Raw genomic sequence first — 18,090 nt, 5'->3', positions numbered from 1 at the left:
TATCTCAGAGAAAAGCCCAAAGTACTGTCAGCCTCTCGCTGCTCATTTCAGTCCCCTCAAACACAGATGTGTGCTCAGAGATCCCCCAAAAAACTGCTGGAATGGAAATGTATTTGTGGATTTGCATTTCAGAAGTAGCCAAGGAGCCCCTGTTAGCTCATAGCAGTATGCACATACAGTTTCCTTCACTGATGCAAGCGCATGAGATGTGGTCAGAGGGACAAGGAGAGGAAGGGCGGAGCCACAGGGCAACCCGCCCCCTTAATGCTGCTACAATCTTTGTCACTGTCTCCAAGTTGTTTCAATTCTCTGAAGCATCTGAAGAAGCAGAAGGCAAGGAGGAACAACACTTTTGTTGAAAATACATTGTGATCTTCAGGATGGACTTTTGTCCTGCTGGTAAGCCTTGACCGCCTTTTGCCTTGGTTTCTGTGAGGGCTGTGCACTCAGCTTGACAGGGCAGAGCACATCATGAAATCCCAGCAGCTAGAGTGGATGCTGGGGCTGGTGGCTGGAGGAAAGAGATGGTGGAAGATCCCTGGTGGTGCAGTTAATCGCTTGTCAGCCTTGAGCATTAGACATGGTTTTCTTCTTAGTTGCTCTTCCATGAGCAAACTCCTTTCACACCAGGAGGAATTTTCCCAATGATTTGAATGGCCTTTGTGCTGAGAGTGTCTGTTGCTGTGGTCCCTTGTGCTGGTGATCCTGAGCTGAGAACTAACTCAGAGGTATCAAGTGTATATGTCACTCTTGGGATGAGCACCTATAAGCTTTGGCTTCTCCTCATGCAGCTGTGGCATGACTTGCAAGCTCCTCAGTGGTGTTTCCTTACAGCCCCCAGGAGCTGGTTTGCCTTTGCAGAGCCTCTCATGCAGCTGGGTATCCCAGTGCAACATGCTTGCAAGGCTTTTGGTACTGGGGCCTCTCTTGCTTATGTTCATGTTAAAGGTAAATGACTATATTAGGGTTCTAACGACTCCAAGAGATGTGCAGGTGGTCTTGCCTTGTCCTGAAATAATCTCAAAAGGCAGATGGGGCAGGGCGGGGGATAAGCCGCATCTGAGGAACTGAGAAAGATCTCAGGTTTTATTTCCTAGTTTGGCAGGTGGTGGATAAAGTGGTTGAGATTCATCAGGGAAAAGCATACTGTCGGACTGAACATTTCTAGCCTCTGGCTGAGGAACCTCTGAGTGTGTGTCTGTGCAAAGGCAGCAGATAGGGAGAGCCGAATGGGAATAGGCTGAACGAGGACCAGGAAGAAAAGGGATCATCTTGCAATGGCCCTGCTGCATCTCAGACTCTGTCCTCGCAGGCTTTTGCATATAGGATGTAGAGCACAGAGTGAAGGGAAAAGGCAGTGCTCAGTTTCAACAACTGTTCTGCACTTTTTAGCTCCTAGGTAGGTAGCCAAGGAAAGGGCACGCTCAAACTGCATACCGGCCTTGCTTGTCAGGGGAATTGATGGGACCTATCGGGGCTGAGCTCTCACCAGCATCTGGCTGTGCATGTTGGTGAGGGTGGGATTCCTGAGATCACCCAGCCCTCATCACCTGACAGCAACTGTGAATAAAGCTTCTGTAGGACAAGCTGGGCAGGAGGAGCGGGGTATCTCATGTTTTGCTACTTATTTTGGGGTGTGCATTCCACAGAAACTGAGGCTCTCAGAACTGATGGTCTGTCACAGTCATTCACTCAATTTATGCATTACAGAGCTAATTGTGTCTTAAAAGTTACACACTGCAGTAGCACAATGGGATCCTGCTCAGGGACAATGTGGGTTTGCTCATCTCTGGCTAGAGGCAGAGCCCGGAGACAGGCAATGCCTGAATATATATGCTGGTTCTGACCGATGTCTTTGCTCAGTCCCAACCTGTCACTTCACAGCTGGATGGGAAAGTGGGCTTGTTTGATGGTCCTCTACCTTGGGAGCCGAGGCTGCACCCAGATGTAGGTTTCCAGTGAGTTTTAGAGCCCTGGATGTGCTTCAGGTTTTGCAGTTGTGCCATGATTTTCCTGAAGGCCAAACTTGCACATACACCTTTTGCTGGAGTTGCTCCTGCCTGGAGATGAAATGGTCCTGTAAGGTACCTGTCTGCCCCAGTTGCATGCTGCTGAGACCTACGTCTGTGGGGAGACTGCACTCCCTGCAGTGGATGTCCTCTTCCAGCTTTCCTCAGGACCCTCTAGTGACTGTCTGGGTGAGGCCACAGAGCCAGTATGCCAAATCCTTGAGCTGGGTGTGCGGGACATGGGAAAGCAGGCTTGTACCATGCTATCACATGCTAGGATGTGTGGGGTGAGAGCCATAGACAAAAGTGGCTGGAAATTATCCTGATTGCTGTACGTTGTCATCAGGAACGAGGTAGCAGGAGACAGCATAAATTCTTCTTCATGCATAGCTGGAATGTGCAAATTAAACCTCTGTGGGGTCCATGTTGAATTTCTTCTGACACAAGCCAGAAGAGAACTGTGGAGTGGCTGCAGGAGAGACAGACTGAGCTGGAGGGAACTGAGGAGCTGGAAGGCTTCCTATTATCTGCCTGGTACCAGCCTGGTACCTGGCTGGGGAGGTGGTGGTCTGTGCTGGAGATGATACAGCAGCCGTATCAAAAAAGAAAAGGAATTTCAGGTGAAATTTTTTCACCAGACAGCCTCACCCAGGCAGATGGTGCCCATCAAGCTGCTCTGCTTGTGTGCTGCCATGGGTGGAGGTGCCCAAACCTTTTAGCAGCTACCCTCAGAGCCCTACATTGCCTTGCAAATCGGCCAGCTGAACATCTGTTGCTACACTGTGGGTGCATAGCACGTGGATGGTCTGTAATAGTGCTACAGATGCAGTTGTTCTTCAGAACCTTCCCCTGCTGTTTCTTCAGTCCATCCTTCCAGCTCTCCTGGGTAGTCACCTCCCACTTATTTCTGTGCTCCAAAAGCTACCTTCCTATTCATATACTTTTGCTTGGGATTGAAGGCCCCACTTGGCACCTGGACAGCTCTCCAATGCCCTTTGCAATGGGAAATGAGACCAGCAAACAGTACTCTCTGCTGGCCACATGAATACCCAGACTTTTGGGTAACTCTGACCTGCCCTCAGGGTGGGGAGGCTGAGGGTGTAAGTCACCACAACTGGAATTTAAGTTTGTGTTCTGTTTTGAGTGATAGCACTAAAAATACAAGCCTGGGCAGCACATGAGGAACTGGCAGGTCTTTCTGTCTGGGACTGCCCTGAGAGTGGGGAAACAACCTCAAGAGCAGGTGTAAGCCCCACAAATGTGAAGCTGATGTGCTTTCCTTTAAACATTTGCTCTCTGAAAATAAATTCCAAGCAGCAACTTCATGTCCTCTCTGGAGAGGATGCTAGTCAGTTTTTTATGTCTTTTGTCTGAACTGGAAGACTTCAGTGTTGGTTTGACTGACAGCATCTCCCTGAAACTTGTGGGTGTTTTTGTGGGGTGTTCTTCATTGGGGTTAAATTTCCCCCTGTGCAGAGAACCCTGACCAGGGCTACGCTTCATCTGTGTTCTGACCCAGCCCTTGAGGGAAGTAGAACTTGGTGGTACTGAGGACTTTGACGAGGCTGAAGCCGTTCCTCAGTCCCCCAGTGCAGGGATAAATTCCCTCTGCCATTGCAAGCGTCTGGAGCGAGCCAGGCAGTGCTTCACTTGGAGTGTCCTTCTCCTGCCAGTTCATCTTGTTCTCAATGTGGAGAAGGAAGACAAGGCAAAGCAGCCTGCTCTCAGTATTTCATCTGCTGCTTGCCCTGCTGCTTTCTGTGCCTTTCTGTGGACAGTTCCCCAAACATGCCTTTTGCATTCACTTCCCCTAACTGTAGAGCACAATGTGTGCAATAACATTGATGAATGGCCTCAAAACAGCCTTGAGCAGAGCTTTAGGCCTTCTCCTAAGGAAGCAGAGTAACATGCAGACACTGAGCTCAGAATTATTTTCCAAGGCAATCAGGGATTTAAGCTGTTTAGGAAACCTAGGAAATCTTACAAGGACTCTCTCTGCAGATCAATCTAAATTGCTCTGAAAGTTTGATCCATCCATTTTTTTTCCTTACTATTTCACCCTTTCCTGTTTTTTTATCCCTTGTTTTCCTTCCCTTCTCCATGACTTGTATGCTTTTTCTCCCCCTGCCCTCCCCACACTTCTCTCATTCTGACAAACTGGACAGGTAAATCACTTGGGACTTGGGGTTTTCAGATGTTCAGGAGGACGGGGGACTGAGTTATTTACAGTGTCAGTGGGGGGTCATGTGGGTCAGATGGGGTCCTCTGGGAGCCTCACATCTCTTTGAGATGCTTTAGGCTGCTTCAGTAGACACAGAACAACTGAAGCAAAGCAATCAGCCACACCACAGACTTTGCTGATGGGGTGGGGGAAGGGGAGGTTCCTCAGGTATGTTCTGCTACCGTGCTTTTGTGGAAAGAAATACAGGACAAAGTGTCTTACCAGCCCATGTATGGGTGAGAGAGATAAAGGTGGGGAGACTGAGAAGCTGGTCTCATCTCCTGCAGGTGCCATAACTGCAGGAGACATAAAATAAGCTACAAGATCCAGGCAGTGCTTACAGGCTCAGGGCTGACATTCAAGGGCAAGACAGCAATCCACCTAACAAGCAGCAAAGTCACTGCACGGGGTTTTTTTGTTGTTTTTTCTTTTTGTTTGGTTGGTTTTTGTTTGCTTGCTTGCTTGCTTGTTTGATTGTGTTCCCTTCACACACAGAGATTTGGCCATTGCAAGCTGCTGGGTGCCACAGGTTTCCTCCCCTCTTGACTGCTTTAGCGATCAATCAGCTTCTTTCAGCTCTTCAGGAGGGCTGCTTGCAGAGCCAGGGAGGGAACGTGGGTCCTTCCCAGCCCTGGCTTTATGTTGGCTCCTTACCCCTGCTTTCGTCCCAGAGGCTCAGCAGCCTCTCCCCAGGGAACGCAATGCTTGAAAACAGCAGGAGGAGTGATGGGGAGAGGCTGCAGCCTGAGAAAAGTAATAGGACAGACTTAGCACATGGAAACTCAACCAGTTGGGAGGATGGAGGGGAGATTAGGATCAGAGAAGGCAGGTCTCTCTGAGCTGTTGTGGCCATGACAGGGAAGAAGCATATGGTCTCTGAGATGACTGCCTTGTCCCCTTTTCCTTCTGTCTGTCTTGGCTGGTTCCTTCCCCTTTCTTCCCCACTCATATTTATAGCAGTTATTTTGCATGTGAGATCCACACTAAGTTAATTTCCAAGGCAGCTGGTGCCGCTTCCCTTTTTTCCAGGAAGACTGAAGGCCTGGGGAATTTTACTTATGAAACAGTGGAGCAGGACATTGAATGACCTGATGTGGCTTCCTGGGGAAGCTTTGTCTCGCGGTGTTTAGGTGCTGCAAGGACCCTGACTGCAAGCTCTGCAGTGACCTCCCAGGAGCTCCAGTGCTCTCAGCCTTTTGTGAGCCCCCTGTTTTTTTTCCTGGGGCTTACTATCTGCTTTGCCTCTTTAGGGCTGCAACCTCCTCTTTCTCCTTGCTGAAGAGGCTGTACTTCACCTGGATTATATTTAGCAGCAGTGCTGTCACCCCAATTCTTCTAGGTCTTTTATGAATCATTTTGTGGTCTCCTTGGCTCTGCTGGTATCTGTTTGACTTCCTGTACATTACAAGGAAGCCTACTTATATTTCTGCATTGTCTGTAGTCCACAGAACAGCCTCCCACAGATGCTCCTTCTTCAGCAAGGCTTTTATCTCCCCAGATCCTGCCCTTAGACTTTAAAAACCTTGATTCTCCCTCTTAAGCCATTTCTGACTCTAGCTGTTGTGGATCAATCCATGAAGCCAGTGGCTTTTCATGGGAAGTTTGGATGTAGATGTAGTATTTAGGTCAGGGCTTTCCTGAGGTAAAGATCTTGTACATAAAGGTGACTGACATAAAAACCACCAAAGAGCATTTGATGAGACCTCTTCATTTTGCTCGCAGCAAGTAAAATCAGTTGAGTAGGCGAGGTGGGTTGCTGCAGGGTTAGATCAGAGGCTACCAGCAACAACAGCTGACGCTAGGAGGGGTATATAGGTCTGTGCTGTTTGCTTTGGACTGAGAGCCATTTTCAGGGCAAAGTTGAGGTGCAGTGGCTGCAACAGCAGGGAACATAGGTGATGGAACACAGAAATCAGAGTTGCTGTGGCATCACCCTAGGAGAGGATAGGTGCTGAGAGGTTGAGGCAGCTTTTCATGTGGTATGTTGTTGGCCCCAGTACTATTCTCACAGGCGTCTCTCTGTTCTTCCAGGGTCAACTGACTTGAGTGAGGCTGAAGAGGCTGAAATAGAGACAATCAGGCAGCACAGACAGGAGCTTTTGGAGGACATTAAGGTAAGGACCATCCTGTTCCTCTTGTCTGCCTAGTTTCTCAAACGGCCTTCACCAAAGGACTGTCTTCACATAAACAGTCCCAGGCCATGCACAGGATACATTTGCTCTAACATGATCCAACTTGAATCCTGAGCTTCAAGCTGCCCTAGCATATTTGCCACCAGTGTACATCCAACCTGTGGTACTCTCTGCTGCAGTAGTCATCAACTACCACAATGGGATATTTGAGAAAGACTGGTCAGCTCATTAGCAGGGATGAGCTGGGATTGCATATTTAGGATTGAAGAAATTACTACGACTTTACTAAGTCATACTGGCAGGGATCTGGATTAGCATTTATTATTATTTTTAATTACTGATTACCTGTTAATGACGTATCAGTCCTAGCTACCTGCTGCATGCCCCTGTGTTTTTCAAACTTTTGTTTGATTTGTGGACCTCTAACAAGTCCTCTATGAAGGATCTTGTTTCTTTAGAGAGTTGTGATGGCAGAACCTTCCACACACGTTTCCATGGTTGAACTTGCTTTTCTTCTTTTAGCAGACCCAAACATTTCTCCACTGACTCCTAAAATGTCTGAAAGTGACAGATTCAAAATTAGTCACTAATACCTCATCACAGTCATGCATGGTGCTGTACACTGCCTACTCTCTTCTGCCCCCACCACCATGGAATGTGGGCTCCCATTTGGGAGAGCTTATTGCACTGAATTATTGGACTTGCACTGATTTTCCCACAACATGAAGATGTCCCAGATGCCTGGGAAATAGGTGCAATATTTCCTTGCATAGAGTAAAGGTTAAGCCAAACTACCTGTAACTTCTCAGGCTTCCATACTCATCAGCCCTGCTGCAAAATCAGAGTGGTGTCTTGTCTCTTCTTGCAAAACATGTTATGAATGTATGTGCATGTGGTTTGCTTGTGTGTGGTTCTTGTCTCTTTAGTTTTCAGAATAGACACCATAGCATGGAGGATACTTGAATAGGAATACTACATTTTTTATCCATTATGGACAGAGAAAAGTTGCTAGACTACACAGACCCATACTCTAAATCCCAAAGCCATTAACCAGTGGAGTATGCATTGTCCAGTGGAGTAGGATGAGTTTAGGGGAAAGGGTACCTAGAACTAGAGAAATTCTCCCAGGTGGATTTCTTCAGAAAGTATCTAGCAATACCCTTTAACACTAAGACTTGGTGGGATGTCTGGTGGGGTAGAAGGAGGAGGGGAGAGGAGGGGTCTAGACTTGCCTGTTACACTGCCAAAAGGCAGCAGTAAATAAAATAACAAAACATAATCATTTGAAATTCAGGAGCTAAGATCATGGCTTTGTTACATTTGTGCAATACCTAAAGCTTAATAAGGAGCACTCCCAGCTCTGAAGACTGATGAAGCACAACAGAATGAAGGCCAGAGCAAAACTGAAATTTGGAAACTCTTTTAAATTATGGGATATTAGAGAACTTCAGTGTCTCTATCTGGGTACATACTGCAGCCACATCCTCACTCCTTTTTGAGGCGAGATCTGTCATAAAACAACCCTTCTTGCCTGCCTATTCTGGTTTGCATGGGGGAGAATTTGGGTGATTCCTGGAAGAGAGCTGTGATGCACTCTGGCTCTGAGGGGGACCATAACTGTAGGATGGAAGCAAGGAGATATAGACATCTTCATTTCCTTGGTAATGCAGAATATCCAGCCAAGAAGGCCATAGTCTGTCATGGGTCTAAAGGAAACTGAATTCTACAATTGATTTTTTTTAAATTTGGCAGTAATTACTCTTCTTTTACTCCTCCTTTCTTCTTTCTTCACCTGAAGACAGGTATCTGCTCACTGGTATTTGAATGATAGGTGCATTAAAAACTCTGTGTTTCACAATGTGGCCGCTTCAGGTTCATGTTGAGGTCCCAGTTAGTGATTCCACTTCCCCTTTCCTGGATGTGTAGCAGAGCTATGCAAAGTCAAAGCTAGAAGGAAATGGGCACGATGGAAGGAGTCTCACATCTGACATTGTTTGAGGAACTGAAATCAACTCACTGGGGTGAGTTCTCTAACTCTCCACACTGGCTGAGCTTGATTTTCCAGCCTTGATTGACAACAGACATGAGAACATCCTTCTGCCCCCCCTCTCTCCTTGTTTTCAGCTGGAATCCATCAGGGTCATCCCAGAGCAGTGCCCATTTCATAGACATCCTTGGCTGGTCATGACCATCTGATCCATCCTTTTGCTTTGATCGAGGGAAGAAGAAAGACATGCTCTGTATGTGTCTGCTGTTTTTCCCTCCGTCACCTTCATCCTCCTGATATTTCTTTTGCAGAAGCTGAAGGAAGAGATTGCGGAAGTGTTTGCAGAGATTGAGCGCTTCCAAAATGCAGAGGAGAGGCAAGAGGCAGACAATAATCCTGGGGAGGAGACCAGGCAAGTGGGACAAGATGGATATTCCTTTGTTTACAAAGTCTCTCTCCTGATGTTGAGAAAAACAAAAACACTGATGGGATTTGGATCACAACAAGGACAGGGAAATGAGGCCAGGAATACTCTTCTCTCCTCTGAGATTTCTCTTTATTCCTGGATAGTCAAGACACCTGTCCTTGAGATATCTGAGTTACCTTGTGTGTGAACTGAAACATGGCCCTTTATTCTAAGTTTGACTTTCCTTCTTCTTCGTGTTTGCAGCAAACTATCACAGAGGGATAAATTTCTGTCCCTGGGCCGGAAGAAATTCAATATGGACCCTGCAAAGGTAGGATTTGCTCATTCCACCTATGAGGAGAAAGCTAGGAGGAAGAGCTTCTGTTGGCTACTGGTCCACTTGCAGCTATCCATGCCAAAAGAACTACAGCATGGGACTGTGGGGCTGCTTTCCTACCTCACTAAGGCTCCAGTTAGTAGCACCTTCCTTCCTGTCCCTGAATAAGGTCTTCTGATATGATCAAGCTGTGCCACCTCCCCCCATCATGTGCCTGTAGGCCATCCTATCAGATGCAACCCAAAACTAAGATAAATAAAGAGAAGATGGTTTAACATTGCCAGTGTTTCAAGAGAGCCCAATCTCCTTCAGCCCAGCTCTTCTTGTCTGTGAGAAGCTAAGAATTGGCCATAGTGTGATGGAGGAGGATGAAGTAAGAAGAAGGTGAGATGTTTGAGAGTGTGTCAGGTTCCTTGGCTCATTTAGAACAGAAGAGGACAAGCTGCCTCTGTTATTTTGGAAGTAGTTTTGGTTTTGGTAGTAGTGGTTGGATCGTGGAGTGAATCCAGGTTTTCCACTTTCTGGGACGCTGACCAGTGGGGTCCAGACTCCATTGCCTTCAGCCCTCTGCAGAAAGCTCTAAAATTGTCATGACTAAGTAGAGAAGATGTGAGAAAGACAGCTTCATCTTCCTTCCTCCTCACTGGTGGACCATTTTTTTTGAGCTCTGTAAGGAAAACCACAAGCTACAATTGAACGATTGCTCATTGTGAGCTAACCACCACAGCTAGCATCTTGGGTGGCTTCTGGTCTGAGTGACAACTTTTCATGCCTCTTCCTCTGCCCTGCTGACACACTCAAGATACCTTTTCCCCAGTGTCTGCACCACAGCTGAAGTGCTTGCCAGTCCCCTGCACATTCCTCTGACAGTGGAAGCTGTCTCAGAGCAGTGATATCAGTACTTACAGCCTGCGTGAGAGCAGGCTTCATTTTGTCTTTCCATCTGACCTTGGTCTGAGGCCCCATCTCTCTCTATGGCACTGTACCATGATGTGCAGAAATACCTGAACTACTTCTGATCCCAAACCAGTTTACCTTTGTTAGTTCAGTGCTGATCAGCCTGGTCAAAATGTTCTGCTGTGTGCCTATATTGTTTTTACTTTAGAATAAGCATATGCAGATCTCTGTTTATTGTTTCCCTTTGCTACATGCCATAGGCTGACAGGTGCTGCAAATACAAGGAACTTTCTTTGCCCCTCCTCGCTCAGTTTACTCTTCATCCATGCAATGCTGATACTTTAGAGTTCCTATCTCCAAGATCTCAGGGCAAGTTCCTGAGGCTAGAGGAGGTAAGCATTAGGAATCTGACTGAACAAAACCTTTTGGGAGAAACATTTTCGTCACCGCAATGCTTTGCAAAATTAAATTGAACTTACTGAAATTCCGCCTGGGAAAAAAGAAAGGAAAAGAGTGTGGAAAAATCTCACAAACATTTCAATTTCTTCTTGATACTGCTTTTTCTTTGGGGCATTTTAGAAATCATTTCTTATATATTACAAGGCAAAGTGAATTGATTCTGTTGAAGTAGAACATTTTGATGGATCTAAAACAATTTTCATTTCTTTATTGTATCTTGTGAGGAGAATTGCAATGGGTCTGGAGAGTTGCAGTGTTTTTAGATATTGCTAAGAATCTGAACAAAACGTCAGCTTTCTCTGAATTTGAAAATCAGGACATTCCTTCTAAAATAGTGTGTTGACTCTTTGCACAGCCCAACTCAGACCCTCTATATTCCATAAAAAACATACTCCATCCTTACTGGCTAGGGATGATGGAGCTGAAAATATTGTAGACTTCTCTGTTCTGTGGCATAGAAGAAAATTTAGGAAAAAATAGTTTTGAGTTGTCTCAAGCCCATAATTTTGTCTGAGTATGTTTTTTGATATGTCTTTTTTTTTTTAAACAAACTTTTTTTCTTTAAGTTAATTGAATTCAGAAGAAAATTACATTTAGGAACAGAACACTGAGATATTTTGATTGAAAACTTTAAAATTAACTATTTTGACTTAAATCTGCCTGCCTTTTGGACTTTTAACCTACATTGCCCTTTTTTGTTTGCTTGAGTTTCCATCCCAGTGAAACATTTATCCAAATCTAGGGATGAAATGGAAGTGGGACTGACCCACCATGGTAGATGAAGAGGGATGGAATAAGGGTGGGAACATGGCTGTGGTCTCTCATAAAAGAGCTGAGAAGTAACAGAGGAGGCAACATCATCAAAGCCAAAGAAGGCTGATATCAAGTTGTTGGGGTCCTACTTTCTCATCAGCCCACTGAGCTATCTTACTTCATTGTCTTGCTTCTCTTCCCCTAGGGGATCCAGTACCTGACTGAGCACCAGGTATTGTCCTCAGACCTGCAGGAGATTGCTAAATTTCTCCACAAGGGTGAAGGCCTGAACAAGACAGCCATTGGAGATTACCTGGGTGGAAGGTGAGCAACCCAGCCAGGATGAGGAGACCTTTTGGAGGCCCTGTCCTGCCTCACCCCTCTCAACTACCATTTTAGATGATCCCTGGCAGACCTCAGTCAGGTGTCAAGACTGAACATACCTCAGAATGCAGTGGGCTGGGTGGGCAGTACGCCCCGGGGTGGGGGGCTCTGGATTGTGGCTAAGGCTGGCTGCATGATCTACCAGTCCTCCTGCCTGTAATGGGGGCAGTCTTCCCAGCAAGAGCGTGCACCTTGGCTTCTTGTTGGTCAGAGGGGAAGTGGAGGCTGGGATGGAGCCAGGTGCATGTCATCACGCCAAGGGGCATTCAAACTGAGCAGGGTCAAAGCTCTCTTCTGACCTCTTCCCCCTATCCTCTCCCAGGGACCCCACAAACATTCAGATCCTCCAAGCCTTTGTGGCATGTCACCAGTTTGCCAACCTCAACCTGGTGCAAGCACTGAGGTGAGTGAGCATGCAGGATGCAGGGGATGGAGCAGGACTCCGCTCAGCCACTGGGTCTTACCACCTAGGAAGGCTGTGAAGCCCTGCTGGGCTGAAAAGGGGCTTTCCAAGGCCCTGCTGTGTGTTGGCTTCAAGACTGTTGCTCTGTGAAGTATTAACAGCTTTTCCTGGGGGGACTCTTTCACGGCCCCTTGACTGGGCTGGCCATATGCAAAGAACATGGGGAAAGCAAGGTGAGTCATCATGGCTTCAATGCTTGGGGGGGATGGGGCAAGTTATTTGTTGCACCAGGAAATGTGTCTGTCCACAGTGTTCATTATGTCAGTGACAAAGTGACTTTGTCTTAGGGCATCTTGTTTTCTTATGGGCCAGCCTCCTGGCAGGACTCTTTCTCTTGAGGTTTCTGCCATCTTGCAGGGCACTCATTAGGAAAGAGGAGCCATGAGTTCCAGGGTGCTTAGTTCTGCTTCCTCCTTTTGTGTGTTTGAGGCTGATGAGCCCAGGCAGTTTCTAGAGAGAGGAGGAGACTTCCTGCTTCATGCACTGTGTTGCCTTCCCAGTGTGATGGGATGACTCTTTTATTTTCATGGTGTCCGATGGGTTGAGGGAAGGGATAAATGTCCCTTACACAGAATCTGACTAACTCTCTGGCATGCTGCTCCTGATAGACAGTTCCTATGGAGCTTCCGGCTGCCTGGAGAAGCGCAGAAGATTGACCGGATGATGGAGGCCTTTGCCAACTGGTACTGCAAGTGTAACCCGGGAGTATTCCAGTCCACAGGTAGTTATGGGGAGAAGAAGGCCTGTAAAGCTGAGCTCCACTGTTTGCTAGAGGAGCCTTCCTTTTCCATTTGCAAAGCACAGAGGCCATCGCTTGGAAGTGCAGATATTTCCTCTTAAGCTGAAGGAGGCAGCCCAGTTCCTGCGAAGCTTTTCAATAGGCTGAGGGTCTTCAGTCCTCCTTTTGCTACTGTGCTCCATTTCATCCCCATGGGTGACAGACTTGAGAAGTGCTCCCAGCCCCACATGAGGTATACCTCATCGCAGCAAGGAGAGCACTGACAGACATGGATCTGTAGAGACTTTCCTGCTGGCAGAGCCATTATTGGACCAGATCTACCCAACTTGCCCCATTACCCTGAGGGGATGGAATCACCTCCATCATAGGAAATCAACTCTGTGCCTCTTACTGCTAGTAGAGGGGACATCTCCCTTTTCCTCCTACAGCTGAGAGGATGATGCTGTTCTCCAGTGATTAGACACCAAGCCACCTGTTAGGGTGTGGATTGATCTGCCCTCTAAGACAAGTGCCAGCCATCCTGGTTTTCTTTCTCATTGCCAGATACCTGTTATATACTCTCCTTCTCTATCATCATGCTTAACACCAGCCTGCACAACCCCAATGTGAAAGACAAACCCCCCTTTGAAAGGTTTGTATCCATCAACAGAGGCATTGACAATGGAAGGGACCTGCCAGAAGAGTTCTTAAAGGTAAGAAGACCTGCCATTTTCTCATCAGTCCCTCTTTTCTCTCTGCCTTGGTGTCCACTGAGAAGCAAAGGTGCACAGGTCTCAGTGTAATACAGGCCTACTGACCTTCTGCCATACAAGGGGAAGGGCTGCACGAGGAAAGAGGGCAGTATGTACAAAAGCAAAGCTGGAAAACATGGAAAATGCTTTGGAGAGGGGCCGCACACATGCTTGTTGGTGAGGACATGGAACAAGAGAGACAGGGCTGGAGACATTCAGGGAATAGCAGTATCAGTTTAAGAAAGTTTGTGCTTCTAAGTGTGTCCGTGTGGGAGAGGAACAGATACTGTAACTGTGTGAGAGAGGAAGACATGAGCTGTGGGTGTCTGTGTGCCGTGTAGGCATGAGGCTGTGTGAATGGGGCACCCGCCTCTGTGGGATGTAGCTGGGCACCTGACTCTTTTGGCCAAAGTCCTAGCCCCCAAAGGGACTGTCTATTTCTTGTGTGTCTCTCTGTGTGTGAGACAATGTCACCGTGGCCCAGAATAAGAATCCCTTTCCCTTGTTGGTACCTAAATGTCTCAGCTGATTCCAGTGTTCATATCAGTCAGGACGTTACTGCCTGACCTCTCTTATACCAGGATATATCTTTGAGAGAGTAGAACCAACAAGCTCCAAATGAGTGTCAGGGTCTCTTCCAGCACCTGTAAAGCTCTCAGCAGGTCCATGGTGTCTCTGATCCCAAAGGACGAAGTTGCAGAGAGGGGGAGACAGAGGCAGGGGATGCACCTATTAGCAAAGCTGGAGCTACCATTTTCCCCACGTGCTCAGCAGGTGTGGGACCTGTGCCCTGTGAGGGAAGGTAGAAGTGGGCAGCCTGCCTACATGTGTCTAGCTTCACCCAACCAACCTGGGGAGAATAAGTTGTATCTTTTGTCAAAACGGCTACTTACATCCCACCCTTGGGTTTTTTGAGCAGCATCCCCTCAGGGTAAAGGCTTTAGATTTTTCTCCAGGGTATCATTTCTTTCAGGTAACTTGAGGGAAGATACAGGAGCCTGTACTTACAATTTTTTTCATGGCCTGGGACTTGTGTAATAAAAGATGGCAAATCCAACGATGAGAGCAACATTTTTGTACTCCTTGAAAGCTAGGAACCTGCCTCCCTGTCACTCTGCTGTTATGAATGTCACACTGTGTGTCCCTCAGTGCAAATGCCTTGGTTCTATGAAATATGCCTCCTTGTGGTCATGCAGATATGTGTGTTGGTATCTACATGCAAATTCTCAGCAGAGCATCTGGAACCACCACCCCAGGACCTAAATGGGACTGCAGTCTCTGTCGTGACGTCTCCCCACCACTGGCTTAGTACTGCCTTAGTACTGCCTTGGTGGTACCACAGCAGCACTTGTGTGACATGCTGGAGTCAGTCACTGCAGTCTCTCTTGATATGGGTGCCCACTTTTGTGTCTGCGACTTTCCAAAAGGCATGTCTTTTTTTGTCACAGGAGGCAGAAAAGAGCTGGTGATCTCCCTTGAGACCCTGTGAGGCGTAGACTGAGGGTTGTTGTACCCCCAGTGCTCACTGCTCACTCACTTTGCCATTCACCCACCTGCCCCCTGTGGAAACAGAGTGATGAACCAGATGGACCTAGGAGAGTTGTGCACAAACTTTGTCAGAAATCTGTCTCTCTTTCTCTCTCTTTCTCTCTCTCTTTGCTTCACCAATGCTCTGGGGCAGAATCTGTTTGAGAGCATCAAGAACGAGCCATTCTCCATACCAGAGGATGATGGGAATGACCTCACGCATACTTTCTTCAACCCTAACCATGAGGGCTGGCTCCTGAAACTAGGTAAGTGGGAGGATGCCCCTAGCTCCTCTGAAGTCCGTGCCTGCCTGCCTCCCACCACAAATCTCCCTCAGGAACCCACCAGCATCTCCTCTGTCCTTCTCCCCGGTCTTCTGTGGTGGGGTGAGGCTGACACCTGCTGTTGAAACCAGCCACCTGCTCTCTCCTCCCAACCTGCTCCTGCAGGATCTATCTGCTCAAAAAGGGACTTGGAAAGACATCCCTCACTCCTCCCATTCCCAGCCCCATCAGAGCAAAATTGGTTCCCTGTGTGTGCGTGTCCACCATACGGCATCACATCAGCAGTGAGCCCCACAGTTGCCTGCTTGGGGCTGATCTACAGGGAGAGCTGGGAGGGTGTGCCTGTGTGTGCATGGCTGGAGCTTGGGTCGGGGGGAGGTGGGAAGGACAACAAAATGTGTGACTAATGGCTTTTGAACCTCACTGCCTTTAGGAGGACGTGTGAAAACCTGGAAACGCCGTTGGTTCATTCTGACTGATAACTGCTTGTACTACTTTGAATATACCACGGTAAAGGCTTAGCTCGCAGTTGTGAAACTGTGTCCTGGGTGGTTATGAGCCTCTGAGGGGCCAAGGAGGAGCAGAGGGTAGGGGGCAACTCTTCCCTTCAACCCTGTGCTCCCAGACTGAACTCAGGCCTCCCTTCTTTCCTGTGCTGTTTCCTCACCTCTGGTTGTGAAGCGGAGAGAGGCTGGACACTGCAGCTACTGCTGTGATGTCATGTTAACTAATGGTCTCCCCAGACATAGACTGCTCTTGTCACCCCCACAAAGGCACCCATCTGGGAAACCAGAGAGGCTGTAAATAGTGGCATAGATGTAGGGACCATGCTGGGTGTTAATTAATGTTTCCTTGCCTTCAGGACAAAGAGCCTCTGGGCATTATTCCCCTGGAGAACCTATCAGTCCGGAAGGTGGACGATCCCAAAAAGCCAGTAAGTTTCCATTGCTTGGTACTCTTCCAGTGCAGGCTCTCAGGTGGTCAGAGGGAAGAGAGCATGCACACACCCCACTCTGACCATGCTTCTTAGAGAGAAGGTGTCATTCCAAACTGCCTTGTCCCCGCATCTAAACATGATGGTATCTGAACATGTTTGTATTTTACCAGGGAAGATCTGATGTGAATGGAAACCTGTTCTTTGGCTGGCTGCATCGTGTGTGTGTGTGTAGTGGGAGGCAGAGATGAGTGCACACAGCTGACTCCCTACTCATTTTGCACCAAGAGATATGGATTTAATTTCTCTCCCCAGATCTCTCCATAATAACTTACAACACAGGTAGACCAGACAGTGCTGTGCTGTTAGGAAACTTGCCCAGGAAATGACACTCTTTGTCTGTGCATCCTCTATAGATACCCACTCTTTGATGTGGCATGACTCTGGGAGAAGTGCCTTCTGTCTGTGTGGTGGCAGGCAGAAGAGAGGTTGTTGCATCTGCATAAAAGGGGAAGAGATCTTAATGAGTGGAGCAGAGTGATAGATCCCAGACGGTGTTTTCTGATAACTGTTGATGCTCCATCTCTCCATAAAGCCTGTTTTAGTGTCCAGCCCTTCACAGGAGGGGTGTGTTTACCTAAGAGGGGTGGCCTGGAGATCTGACTCATAGGGGGATTCTTGGGGTGGAGAAGGAGAGGTTCTGTTGCATCTCAGAGACAGAATGCTCTCCTGTTTGCAAGCTGTCTGAGCCTGTCACTCATGGTTGAAGGCAATATAGTTTCCTTGGTCCACCCTGTCCTCCCCTACTGCTCCATTTTATTCCCTTTCTGACAGAACTGTTTTGAGCTCTTTAATCCCAACTGCAAAGGGCAGAAGATCAAAGCCTGCAAAACAGATGGAGATGGGAAGGTGGTTGAAGGCAAACATCAGTCCTACAAGATCTCAGCAGCCACACCATCAGAACGTGATGAGTGGATTGAGGCAATACGGTGAGGAGACCAGAACTGGAGGCCTGACCTTGCCTTTGTTCAGCCCTGGGGACAAATGGTCACGTAGTTTATTTGGCTATCAGAGCTTGAAAAAGGGGGTGGAAAGAATTGTTTGCAGTCTAGTAACTGCCATAGCTCTTGACTTCAAAGAGTTTCAAGGTCCCTTCTGGAGAATCTCCAGCCACAGCTAAATTCTCTGCTGTGGGTCTGCAGATCTCCAGTCTTACATTTTGGTGAGTGGTTTCTCTGTCCAAGTTCAGTTAGGTTGACTGTCCTGCTCTCCAGCATTAAATCTCTTACTTTTGCTCTCGTTTCCTCTTATTTCCAGGACCAGCATCACACAAGATCCTTTCTATGATCTGGTCTCTGCCCGTAAGAAAAAGATTGCTGGCAAAAACTGAGCCCTGATCTGGTCACTGGAAGCAGGAAGAGGTAGTTGTTGAACAGCTTCCCTCCCATGCTGGGCTCTCCCAGTGAAGAAATTTGGGAGCATTGGTTCCCTCTGACTCCCACTTGGGAGGAAGATGACTGACAGGACAACTTGCCAGATTTGCTTCTTCCCTTTCCAAACTGAAGGCAGAGGTGCAGGGTGCAATCCACTGAGGACTGTCAGAACTGTGGGCATGGCGTGTCCCATGTCCAAATGTAGAGTCACAACAGCAACTGGCCTTTGGGTTCTTCTGTATAGCCCCAGGCACATAGAACAGGATCTGAGGGGAGGCAAGAGCATGTCCAGAATGTTTCCAGCCCCTCCTGCCTTCAAACCAGGCCTGGGTATATTCCTGTGAGGAACCATGTAGATGCTCTTGGAGAAGCAAAGCATGGTCCAGTCAGTTGC

At 47.7% G+C, this 18,090-nt stretch overlaps 1 protein-coding gene across 1 annotated transcript; it reads left to right on the top strand.

The window, feature by feature from the left end:
• Positions 1 to 380: 380 nt before the first annotated feature.
• CYTH4 (cytohesin 4) lies at positions 381 to 17,653 on the top strand. Its single transcript, XM_068401257.1, has 13 exons — positions 381 to 399; positions 6,262 to 6,344; positions 8,661 to 8,761; positions 9,020 to 9,086; positions 11,407 to 11,525; positions 11,908 to 11,988; positions 12,657 to 12,769; positions 13,331 to 13,479; positions 15,200 to 15,311; positions 15,763 to 15,839; positions 16,192 to 16,263; positions 17,098 to 17,252; positions 17,581 to 17,653. Exons 1-13 carry the CDS (start codon positions 381 to 383, stop codon positions 17,651 to 17,653), a joined length of 1,221 nt encoding a protein of 406 aa, XP_068257358.1.
• The last annotated feature ends 437 nt before the right edge of the window (positions 17,654 to 18,090 follow it).

The sequence above is a fragment of the Nyctibius grandis genome, chromosome 5, assembly GCF_013368605.1.
Source record: "Nyctibius grandis isolate bNycGra1 chromosome 5, bNycGra1.pri, whole genome shotgun sequence".
Taxonomy (NCBI): Eukaryota; Metazoa; Chordata; class Aves; order Nyctibiiformes; family Nyctibiidae; genus Nyctibius; species Nyctibius grandis.
This window is presented reverse-complemented; position numbering and strand designations above follow the sequence as displayed.